At 37.9% G+C, this 12,876-nt stretch overlaps 1 protein-coding gene across 1 annotated transcript in view; it reads left to right on the plus strand.

Moving 5' to 3' along the window:
* The window catches only part of LOC150085167 (nucleoredoxin-like), a 73,859-nt gene that overhangs the window by 58,164 nt on the left and 2,819 nt on the right, over positions 1-12,876 (plus strand). Inside the window, exon 3 of the mRNA XM_090373857.1 lies at positions 6,055-6,188. Coding sequence (XP_090229983.1) covers positions 6,055-6,188 — 134 coding nt within the window. The remainder of the gene's footprint in view (positions 1-6,054; positions 6,189-12,876) is intronic.

Consider the following 12,876-nt stretch of genomic DNA (forward strand, 5'->3'; position numbering starts at 1 on the left):
CACTGTTGCGCATGGAAGACTATTGTACAAATTGGAGCAGAATGGTATTAAGGGTAAGTTGCTACAATGGATAAAAGGATGGTTGAGTGGGAGAAGACAGAGGGTGGTAATTAATGAGTGGTGCTCTTCGTGGACTAATGTTATTAGTGGAGTCCCACAGGGTTCGGTGTTGGGTCCTCTGTTGTTTTGTATATTTATCAATGATATTAACGAAGGTATATCGGGCTTAGTGTCGAAGTTTGCAGATGATACAAAGGTTGGCAGGGTTGTTAGTGACAGTAATGGCAGTGTGCTACTGCAACAGGATCTAGATAATTTTGGCAAATGGGCTAAAAAGTGGGAACTGAAGTTTAACCTTGATAAATGCAAAGTACTGCATATGGGTAGAAGTAACCCCAGAGAAACGTACCAACTGTGTGGTACTTTTTTTTTTTTTTTTTTTTTTTTTTTTTATGTGAACCCCAAACACGAGAGGTATTAGAACCTATAGTACTTAGTACCGTGCTTGGGTTGGAGGTTGAGAAGACGAAAGAAGATATTTGTTGACATTGGACTTGAACTTCTGTAGATTGTAATTTTCAGGAAATACGTATGAAGGAAGGTTGTTCCAGAAAACGGCAGTTGAATGAATAAATGAGGAAGATGAAAAGTTGGTTCTGTGGGTTTGAAGTTGGACAGTAAATGGATGTTGGCTGGTGGCGGCACGTGTTCGGACTGTTTTGAAAGAGAGAGCGGGAATTATAGAAGCCAATTCAGAAGAACAGTGCCCATGGAAATATCTGTAGAAGAGGCATGCAGCAGAAACAGTACGTCTATGAGAAAGCGAGTGGAGAGACTCTGTTAGAGATGAATCATTAATTAACCTAGCTGCCCTCTTCTGAATGGAATCAAGAAGCCTGAGAGAGGTTTTGGGGGCACCACCCCAAATGTGGGAACAATATTCCATGGCAGGGCGGATTTGCGATTTATACAGAGTGAGCAGCTGTTTGGAAGAAAAGTGACGCCGAGAGCGAAAGAGAAAACCAAGTTTTTTAGATGCAGAGGAAGCAATATTTGTAATGTGCTTGTGCCAAGAGAGATTAGAAGTTAGGGTAATCCCCAAAAGAGATATATCCTTTTGCCTAGAAATTGGAGTGTCACTAAAGATAAGCATAGGAGCAGAAGAATCCTTTTTTCGAGATATAAGACAAGACTGAGTTTTAGAAGGGTTGAAATCAACTAAGTTGTCTTTGCCCCACTGGAGAATTACCTGAAGATCGGCATTTAAGGAATTGGTAGCAGATTTTCGAGAAGTTGAAGCTGATTGAGCAGGGCAAGGTTTCTCAAAATGGAAAGTTGAATGCAATGTGCTATCATCGGCAAAACTATGGATAGGATTTCCAGTCAATGGAAGAAGGTCATTGATATACAAGAGGAAAAGAGTGGGGGAAAGAACTGAACCTTGGGGGACACCGGCATTAGTGGAGAAGTTAGAAGACAGAGAGCCATCTACCATCACCCTCAGTGAGCGATCGGAGAGAAAACTGGATAACCAATTACTAAAAACAGTTGGCAAACCATAAGATGGAAGCTTGTTTAGAAGACCTTTATGCCAAACACGATCGAAAGCCTTTGAGATGTCAAGAGCAACTGCTTGTGTTTCACCGAACCTTTCCATTGAAGTAGTCCATAAATGGGTAACGTAAGCCAGAATATCACCAGTGGATCGACACCGACGGAATCCATACTGGCGATCGTTGATCAGACGGAAGGTTTCTAGGTAGTTTAAGAGTTGGCGGTTAATTGATTTCTCCATTACTTTAGAAAGAGTAGAAGTAATTGCAATGGGACGATAATTGGATGGGAGGGATTTGTCACCCTTTTTAGGAACTGGCTGGATATGAGCAAATTTCCAAGCAGAAGGAAAAACACCTTTGGAATAGGAAAGTGAAAAAAGGCGGCAAAGAATAGGAGTAAGTTCAGGGGCACAGATTTTGAGAACAAGTGGAGAAATACCATCAGGACCTGGAGCTTTCTTAGCATCAAGATTCATCAAAATCCTTCTGATATCCTTTTGACGGAAGACCACAGGAGGCATTGAATGGACCGTGTTGGGAATGGTGGGAGGTGTTTTACCAAGTTCATTAATACATGAGCTGGAAGAAAAATGGGATGCTAGCAGGTCAGCTTTATCCTTGGCTGAAGTGACAACAGAACCATCTGGTTTGGACAGAGGTGGAAGCACAGATGGGCAAAAGTTGCGGCCAATAGCTTTGGCAAGAGACCAGAATGCTCGGCTACCATTAGGGCAAGAAGCAAGTTTTCTACTCTTAGCCTGTTCAAACTCTAGTTTGGACTGATTAATAACTGCTTTACAATTGTTGCGAGCTTTGGTGTAGGCAGAAAATGAAACTGAAGAATTAGAAACAAGCCAATTACGATATGCAATATTCTTCTCTTGAACAGCCTTAGCACATTTATTGGAAAACCAAGGTTTAGATAAAGGACGAGATTTTAAAGTGGAGTGTGGGATAAAGGATTCCATTCCTGCAAGAATAATTTCACTGACACGATCTGAGCAAACGTTGACATCAGGAGTTTTGAAACAGTAATCCGACCAAGGAAAAGAAGAAAAGAAGTCTCGCAGGTCATCCCATTTTGCATTCTTGTAATGCCAAACAACACGAGGTTGGGAATAGCTATGAGATAAAGGTTCCATTGGAGAAGAGACAATCACCAAGTTGTGATCTGAAGTGCCTAAAGGACCTCTCACTTCTACCGTGTACTTAGAAGGGTTGTTTGTGAGAAAAAGATCAAGCGTATTGGCTGTATGATTCGGATTGTCCGGTATTCTTGTAGGTAAATGAACAATCTGTGCTAGGTCATTAGTAATTGCAAAAGCCTCAGCATCTCGACCTGCTGGGTCGGTGTGACTAGAAAACGGAAGCCAGCTGGAGTTGTGAACATTAAAATCACCAAGGAAAATTACCTCACTGTTAGGAAAGTTGGACTGGAGAAAGTCAAGTTGCAATGAGAGGAAGTCAAAGAGCTCGAAGTGATTAGTGGAGTTGGGAGAACGGTAGAGACAACAGATGAATTTGACACAATGAGGTAGAGAGATTTTAAGCCAGAGAAGATCAAAGAGAGGAGATTCCAAATTGCCAAGTCTCTGACAGGGAATATCAGAACGGACATATGCACAAGTACCACCTTTGAGGCGAAAGGAATCATACAGCGAATAATTTGGGCATCTGAGATGAACAGTAGTTGAATCAACCGATAACTGAGATTCTGTCAGAAAAAGTACATGGGGTTTGGCAGACTGCAAGTGGAAATGGACATCGTTGAGATTAGAATTGAGACCACGTATATTTGTGAAATGAATTAGGAAATCCTTGGGAGGTTTAGATCTTTTCGCAGATAAGCTTGTTCTATTAGTTTGACAATTCATGGTGTATTCAATAGTAAGAAAAAGTGGGTGGGACATGCTGTATGAAGTAATGAAATTTTTGGATATGGCGTACATGTGGGAAGAATATACCCAGATCCTTGACATAACGTGGCCTCGACAATGCTCCCCGCATACACACTACTCGGACTCCCTCCAGTCACTATCTGGCAGAGTAGAGGTAGCAAGATTATACACTAGCTGATCCGGAAGCCTCCTAGAGAGTTACCAATAGGTTCGGTCTGGTGTACTAACTAGCGGCCGGCCTGCGTAAACCGTTTTAGAGCTGTACCCTCGAAATGTAAGGAATATTGGATCTCGCCACAACGTTCATCATAACCTCAAAAGTCATCAATCATACTGCATGATGGAAGAGATAGGGAAGGGTTGACCGGAACTTAGCTCTAGAGACTAAACATGGGTTCCACCACTTCAAGCCTCCAATAAGCAAAGTGGTGGTATTTCACCGGTTGATGAGAGTCATCTACCACCTAGTACTGCCTGGTAACATAGAGGGGCGGCATTCCTCCATGTGGTGTGGGCGCCACACCACATGGAGGAACTACACTTAAGGTGGTAGAAAATGAAAAAACCTGGGAGTAATTGTGCAGTCAGATATGAAGTTTTCTGAGCAATGCAGACAGGTTGCCAGGGCAAATCATTGGGTTTTGTCAATGATATATAGGAATTTTGGTAGCAGGGAAAAGGAGGTGATTGTCCCTCTGTATAAGGCAATGGTCAGGCTACGCCTTGAGTACTGCGTACAGGTCTGGAGGCCTCATTTTAGGAAGGATGTAGATTTGCTTGAGCGTGTATAGAGAAGGGAAACAAGATTGGTGAGGGGAATGAGGGGATCCTCTTACCAAAAGAGGTTTAAGTTCTGCAAATTGCAGTGGTTGGAGACTAGGCACCTGCACGGTGATCTGATTGAGGTGTATAAGGCCTTGAATGGGTTGAGCATGCTGAATTCTGATGGGATCCTGCCACTTGTTCAGATTACGAACCTAAGGGGGCATAAATTCAAATTAAGAAAAGACAGATGTAGAATAGATGTGCGGAAATTTGCCTTTAGCCAAAGGGTGGTTAATTGCTGGAACAAACTTCCATCTGTCGTGATAGGTTAAATAAATTTAAGGAGGAACTGGACAGGCATTTGGAGGGAATGGTGTGTTTTTTTTTTTTTTTTCCTGGCTGATGCTGCATAAGCTCATACACTTGCTTTCTTGCATCACATGCCGCCGCTACTACTACTACTACTACTTTCCAATCTTTTCATCATAAGTTTCTGGAGATTGCTGGTATTGGGCACTACTATGGCAATCAAGTAGATAGCCATTTCCTTCTTGTTAATGTCTGGCTATCTGCCCTGTTGTGTGGGACCGTGTTATATGTTATTATAGTGCAGTCCCAGTATAGTTTGTGAGTAGGGATCTCTTGTACAGCCTAGGTTTTGTACTTGTAGTATGGTACACTTTCTTTGATCAACTAGTATTTTTGCTCTAGCTTCTGACATATTATCCTGATCATATTTATGAGTGTACTCCATCTGGGTGATTATATCTGCAGTGACATGCTGGATTGTGTTTTTTTTTGTTTCTGAGGCCAGGTGGCATCATTGACATGTATTGTCTGTTACTCTGGGGTCCTTGGTGATGTATTCCCTATAGTTCATAGTGTTGATTACCTGGTCTTGGATGGCACGCACGAGTCCTTCTGTCTCAGGGAACAGCTTCCTGCTCATGAGCCATTTGTTGTAAGACATCCTATGTAGCCTTGATGGAATAGGTCATTGTAGTGTCTGGATGGGTGCTTTCTTCACACATCTTTCTGTCTTTGTTTGTTCCATCTGTGTGAGTAGGGTTTCTTTGTTGAGGTTGAGTTTGAGTGGTGTGTGATTGTCTGTCTTGGTAGATTAGCATTGTGTTTTCCTGGAAGGAATTGATCAGGTTCTTAATCTGCTTCTGTTGTTCAGTGTTGGTGGCTCTTCGTCGTCGTTATCCTGTCAATCTCATAATCTCCTCCAGCTTGGTGTTGGTCCAATCTGTGAACTCAAAGGAATTATGTTAGTATTGGGACTGCATGGAAGTTTATGACTCTGACCATGTTCAAGCCATTCACTTTGTTTTTAGCAGGCTTCTCAGTCTGATGGTATATCTCATTCAGGCAGGTCTTGATTTCCTTTCATCCCTAGATATTTGCAGGTCTCTCTCTCTCACACACACACACAGTTCCTACATATGACTGACAGAACCCCATGATCTCTTCTAGCTGCTTATCAGCACTGCTCAGAGAAATTCATGTCTGGTGGTTATCCCTAGGTCTTTTTCGTTCTCCAAATCTCATTTTAAGTCAGTATGGTTTATTTTATATGTGACATATTTTAATTGAAACAGTAGTCAAAACTTAAAATTCGTTATTCATCATCAATGCAAAAATGACAAAGTGAGAAAAATGTGTTGAGTATAGGAAATGAATATTTATTCTGATTTATATATACACCATACATATAAAAAATATTTTGTTGGTGTTTTCTCTTTTGCTTTTTTAAACTTTAAAAATATAAAAAACAAAAAAAGTATCTGTTTTATTTAAAAAAAAAAATTATGCTATATCCCATTCTATTCTAGATGGAGAAGAAAAGGAACTGCAGTTGGCTTATAGTCTTTTACTACCAGCAGCAGAAGAATACAGAGCTAAAAGAGAAAAAATTGAAGGAGCTGAAAGCAGTATTCCATCATTACACTTCTTTTATGGTGGAGATGTAAGAAATAAATTTTCTAAGTGCATATATATATACAGTTGTGCCCCCGTATCTGCTGATTCAGTATCCACTGATTCAGTTACCCGCGGTTAACCACGAAAAAAAAATTAAAAAACTTACCACGTACTACTCGTGTTCAATACGGTGCTTCCCTTTATTTTTTACGATGTCGATTTTAAATCGAATAGCATCCCTTTATTTTTTACAATGTCGCATATGGTTTGGTCACCAACATTATAATGGTTCTTTAGAGATTTAATGGATGCACCGTTTTCAAACTTTTGAATAATTTCAAGTTTTTGTTTAATTTGAAAGCACAACTCTTGCGTTCGCCCATCATTTTCACAATTTCTAAACAAAAAAAATATATATACAGGGTGTCTCAAAATATTGGTACAAACGTTTAGGGGAGGTAGGTAAATCTAAAGGAATGTGAATCGCATAGGAACCCATAACCGGAAACATCACGGGAAAGTAGTAGCAGAGGCACAAGAAGCAGAAATGACACAAGACAGTAATTAGTGGCAAACATTTATTTGACATAATATTAACAATGGAGTTTGCGATGGTTGCATTTCATGATGTTACAGCAGATGCTCAAAGGTTCCACCACGAGACGTGATGCATGCGTGAGACCGACGCAGCATGGATTGGCGGACACGGTCGAACACACCTGGGGTTTCTTTGACAGTAGCAGCAGCGCAGACGAGTCTCGCCACGAGATCCATTTCCGTCTCCACAGGCGATTTTCATACACAATGGATTTGAGGGCCCCCACAGAAAGAAATCAAGGCTCGATAAATCAGGTGAGCGTGGGGGGCCAGGCAACAGGTCCACCACGGCCAATCCATCGACGCCCAAAATGCCTGTTCAAATGGTCACAAACACACCTTCCATAATGGGCAGGTGCCCCGTCATGTTGAAACCAAATGTTGCATCTCACATTTGCTGGAACATCATCAAGTAACCCTGGTAGAATTTGTTCAAGAAAGATCCGATATTTAGCGGAGTTCATGCGGCATGGACTAAGCAGTCACCGACCATACCTGCCCACACATTTATTGCGAAGCGATGTTGTACCGCATGGGGGTGCACACCGTGTGGGCCCTCTGCTAATCCATATACTAGGTGCATGTCTGCCAGCTCACAGTTTGTATATCGATGCATACTCTTCGTGCGGCGACTATTGCTTGAATGAGTAAACCAGAAATTTTCCCTCTCGCGAACTGATGAACAGCACCGTGTACCGAGTTACGGTGACGTTTCCGGTTATGGGTTCCTGTGCGATTCACATTCCTTTAGATGTTACCTACCTCCCCTAAACGTTTGTACCAATATTTTTAGACACCCTGTATATATATAGTTACTATAAAAAAAAAAAATTCCGACATTCCTGACATAAATAATGAAACAAAATTTGTCCTTTTACAGTGCAACGGAACACAACAATCGACGCAACACACTAAATCAAACTAAACATTTGGTCTCTCTTTTTTTTTTTTTTTTTTTTGTTTTTTTGTTTTGAGTGGTAGGTGTGAAGACAGCAGGGGTTGCAAGATAATAGGTACACTAATCTCCCAGCAGCAGCTTATAATGCCGGTTCTCTTATTTACGACTTGCAAAAAATAAATGTTTAATAGGTTTAATAAACCTATCTGATATAAAGATTCTAATTATTACTTGAATTTTATGATTTCTGGTTGATATATATTTTTTTTAATTTGGAGTCTTGAAATGTCCCGATTAATCCAATCCCGGTAAATTGAGAATCTGCTGTGCTTTATTATTTCTATATTTAATGTTGGTAATGTCTTACTGTGTGTTTAATTTATCAATTAAACTTTATTATACATATGTGTGTACAAGAAAATCACGTTATATATGGGGTCAGCCGGTGTTCGCTTATATCCGCAGTTTCAGCCATCCACGGTAGGTCTTGGAACGTATCCCCTGGATACGGGGGGGTCTTACTGTATATGTTTTTTTTTTTTTTTTTTGTTTAATTAAGAAAAACATATAAATTTCCTTTTCATCCCTTGTTTTTCCAATTAGCAGAATAATCAACCTGGAAAATGAAATGGCCTTAATGCTCTGAGCACAGCAGACAGTGTTTCCATAAATTTCCTTGGTGTTTCACTACTTTCAAACAAATAGCATTGCAAGGGGTTTGTCTTCAATTTGTTTGAATAATAACTTCTGTGACAGTCTGTTTCTAGGGGTTACTGGTTTTACTGGTTCGCTTCATGAGATAGGGTATTTTCTAGCAGCAGCAGCTCTCTTATAAAACACCCAAAATAAATTCTGATATGTGTGTTTAAAGTATTAAGATTCACACACATCAGTTTGTGTTGTAATATGCAAACTTAACTTTAATAAGATAAAATGGATAACTACCGTAATGAACATATGCCCTTACAATGCTGTGTAAAATTTATAATTTAGTAACAGCTAGGAAGAGATTTAGATATTTTTGGAAAACTAAATAAATTTTCTGGGACTTGTTCTTGTGTATTAAGGATGAATTAAAAGCAAAAGTTAATAGTGTCCATGCAATACCATTTAATGCAGCCAAAGTAGTACCATAATCCACTATAATTGATCCTCTGAAATTGACTCCTTCACCTTTCCTTTTGACCATTGAAATTTTTTTTAAGTACACCTAATTCTGTTTTTACACGATAGATACGTTCCTGAAAAATACGTCTAAAAAAAATTCGTGTAAAAAAAGACATTGTATTTATGGAAGAAAAGAAGATTGGTTCCGGATCTAAAAAAATCAGTAAAAATAATTAAAAAAAAACACATAAAAATATCCGTTTTAAGCTTATTATTTTATTTCAACAAAATACACATGTAATAATATGTAATTAAAATGTATTAAAATAAATTTGTATGCATATGAAATGAAAAAAAATTCTTCATGAACAAAAAAAATCTGTTTTACACATAACAAGATTTTATTCATTTTCACTTTCTGATAATAAACGGCGCATACGTTTGCGTACGACTGGAATATCACTGCCATCACTAGAAATGTTGTGGACATCGTCTTCTTCCTCTATTAATGAAATTCTTTCTGTGATCTCTTCAGCAAAATCAGCACGAGTCTCCTCTGGTGCTGATGTTTCACCGGTTTTACGAACGAATTCAGTTATTAATCGTTATGTTCGTGTTTTGGTTAGGCCGTTATATAATTCTCTGTAAGAGGCTGTCAACAACTTCAGTTCACGTTGGAACTTCCCAGCGCATTCCTCATTAGGGTCATGTTTGACAAAATGATTACCTAATTTTCTGACCAGTTCCAGACCTTCTTTTATTAAATCTGCATTTAGAACAGGATCATTTTCTTCATTATCACTACGTTCTGTGGGATAAGGAGTCCCAAGGACAACCTCTAATATTTCATCTTCGCTTAGGGCTTTGTCGGTTAACAATTCATCAATATCTTCAAACGATAGATCATCGAATCCTTCTCCACCAATTTTGTGTGCCATTGTAATGATGTTGGGAGATTCGGTCGTATTAGGGATGATGGGATCTTTGCTTTTTACACATTGTGGCCAAACCGCTTTCCAACACGCATTTAAAGTTGCTGGTTTTAATTCAGTTAACGCTAATCCAACTTGATTGATACAATCCATAATTGAGAATTTCTTCCGCACATCAATGACTGTTAGTGTTTCATCATTCAGTTTGTCCAAAACGTGTTGGAATGTTCGTTTTACGTAGTATGTTTTAATTGTCGCAATTATACCTTGGTCTAGCGGTTGTATCAAAGATGTAGTATTAGGTGGCAGAAATAAAATTTGTACGTTTGGGTGTTCCAAGACAGGATGGCCGGGTGCATTGTCAAGAATCAGAAGAACTTTAAATTTGAGACCTTTCAAATTCATACATAACGTCTGACTTCTGGGACGAAACAGTTGTTGAACCATTCTGTAAAAATAGTAGTGGTCACCCAGGCCTTCTTGTTTGCCATCCAGTGAACAGGCAGTTTATTGATATCTACACCTTTCATTGAACGTGGGTTTAGGGCTCGATTTACCAGCAGTGGTTTCAACATACGATCTCCTGAAGCGTTGGAGGAAAATAATAAGGTCACACGATCCTTAGCTACCTTAAAACCACCAGCAGTTTTCTGCGATTTGGCTACATACGTTCTGTTCGGCATTCGTTTCCAGAAGAAACCAGTTTCATCTGCATTCCACACTTGATCAGGAGTGTATCCTCCATCTTCAATAATTTTTGCAAGTTCCTGCGGGAATACTTTAGCAGCCGATTCATCTGCAGATGCAGTTTCACCTTTAATTTTTATATTATGAAGAGCATTCCTTTTAAGAAACCCTGTCATCCAACCTGTACTCGCAGAAAATTCATACTTTCTGTTTAACTGAGATGAAGTGCTTGGCTCCTTTTCTTTAATCTGTCTGTAAATTCTTAGTGCTGTTTGCTTGATGGCATTTCCATCTACTGGTACTCTTTTTTGTGACTGATCTTCTATCCATATTACCAGGGCCTTTTCCATTTTTTCCTTGACAATATCTCTTGTATATGATGATGAATTAACACTTACTTTTGTTCCAGAACATACCGACTTCCTAATTGCAATTTCATTTTTCTTAATAGTTCTTACGGTAGCTTCATGTACACCAAAATGCTTTCCTACAGACGTAGCCCCTTGTCCAGTTGCAAGACGATCTAAAATTTGAATTTTAAGTTCCAAAGAAATCGCTTTCCTTTTCATTTTGGTAATAGGCGAATTATTCGACATTATATAAGGGCTACCGAAAAATATCTCAGTTATAATTAATAAAAAAAGGTATGAAAATTTTGTAAACTTACAATTTATTGACTATTGGCAAAATTAATAAATTTATATGTGCACAAATTTCACTAAAGATTCTTTCACTTTGAAATAGAGCTTACTACTACATGTCTGCCGAAGATACAATGCATGAATACCGTAGATGTGCACCAAATTCAATAAATACGTTGATGATTCATAGATACCTAGACGTACACATTGGTAAGCAAAAGCACGCGTTTCAAAACGCATACACTAGCAGTTATCCAATCTATTGGTGCGTGTAATATAGAAATGATACTAATATGCCACAAATAAAAAAAATTTTCTTAGAATTTAGGCAAAAAAAAATTCATAGAAATCGTGTTAAATCAAAATGACTCGCGTAAAAAGAGAATGAAATATTTATTTTGAATTCGTGTTAAATCAAATTCGTGTAAAAAAAGTTCGTGCAAAAACAGAATTAGGTGTACTACCTATTTATGACATCATGGTTACTGTCAACTATCATGCACTGTCTCGTGCTATCATATTTTTATACAACTTTGGTCTTTAGTAAGGATTTAGTAGTCCTTGTATTATCCCTGACATGTTGGTTTAAATAACAGTCATCCAGTTGATTCTGTAAATTAGTCCCATTTTGTGTATTTGCTAGTCATCAATCATCATTGATTGATGACTAGGATTTGTTCAGTGTTAGTCCACTGCTGATATCTTGACTTATGTTATCTACCTTTGGACAGATTAGATAAAAAAAAAAGTTCAGTGAAACTCAAGCAGTTGCTCTTGACATTTCTAAGTCTTTTGATCATGTTCCATAATGGTCTTTTGAACAAACTGCCATCATTTGATTTGCAGTCTGTTTTTTGTAACTGTTTTTGCATTCTGTTGTTTCCAACTGTTAACTGTGGGTGGTGGTTCTATATCTTTTAACTTTCTCAACTATTCCTGATGTTTTCCAAAAGTAGTTTGTTCTCTCACTCTTTTCTTCCTGTATATTAGTAATCTTCCACTTAACTTGAAATACTGTTCATAGTTATGAGACAATCACCTCTGCTCTGAAACTTCTCGAATATCTGTTACCAGTTCCTCAAATGCTGATCTCCAGATAATTCTCCAGAGAGGTTAAGAAAACTTAGTTAACTTCAATCCTTCTAAAGCTCAGTTCTGTCTTATTGCCCACAAAAAAAAAAAAAAAAAAAGTCACCTACTCCCATGCACCTACATTAATATTCAGATTTCTAGACAAGATCACATATCTTAGTTGTGTCTAAACCTAACTTCTTATTGAGTAGACTTTTTTCTTTTTCTTTTTTTTTTCCTTTAAAAATTATTGATTTTTATTCTCATTTTGTTTCAGATTAGATTAGTATTGCAGTTATTATTATTTGCATTTACCTGATAAAGTAGCCAAAATTTTTCTTATGTTGCCTTGGAAATTATCCAAAGAGAAGAGTCGAAGTAGGAGAGAATGCTGCTATCATTGTTCAACATTCATTACATTGATATAATATTGACATAAACATCATTTCATGTTCCTTTATGTAATTCCATTGGAGTATTATAATTAATATTAAGTGTTTTTGTTAAATCTATAAATTTTTAACAATGCAAATGTGATTCTACAACATAACTAGTAATAAATAACACACAAAGACATTCTCTTTAGCCATCTAATATCAGCTATAGATGGTTTCACAAACATGCAGCAAACAATGCATTATTAATTACAAATTCAGTAAATTTGAATTTGTAATTAATAATGTAATTTTATAGTGTAGTACATACTACTGTTGCATGACCTGAGAATAGTATATCATTATTATTGTGCTTACATATCTCTTTGTTTAGTGTGATATATATATATATATATATATATATATT

Source organism: Mastigoproctus giganteus, chromosome 5, assembly GCF_048544385.1.
Source record: "Mastigoproctus giganteus isolate SK-2022 chromosome 5, ASM4854438v1, whole genome shotgun sequence".
In the NCBI taxonomy this organism is placed as follows: domain Eukaryota; kingdom Metazoa; phylum Arthropoda; class Arachnida; order Uropygi; family Thelyphonidae; genus Mastigoproctus; species Mastigoproctus giganteus.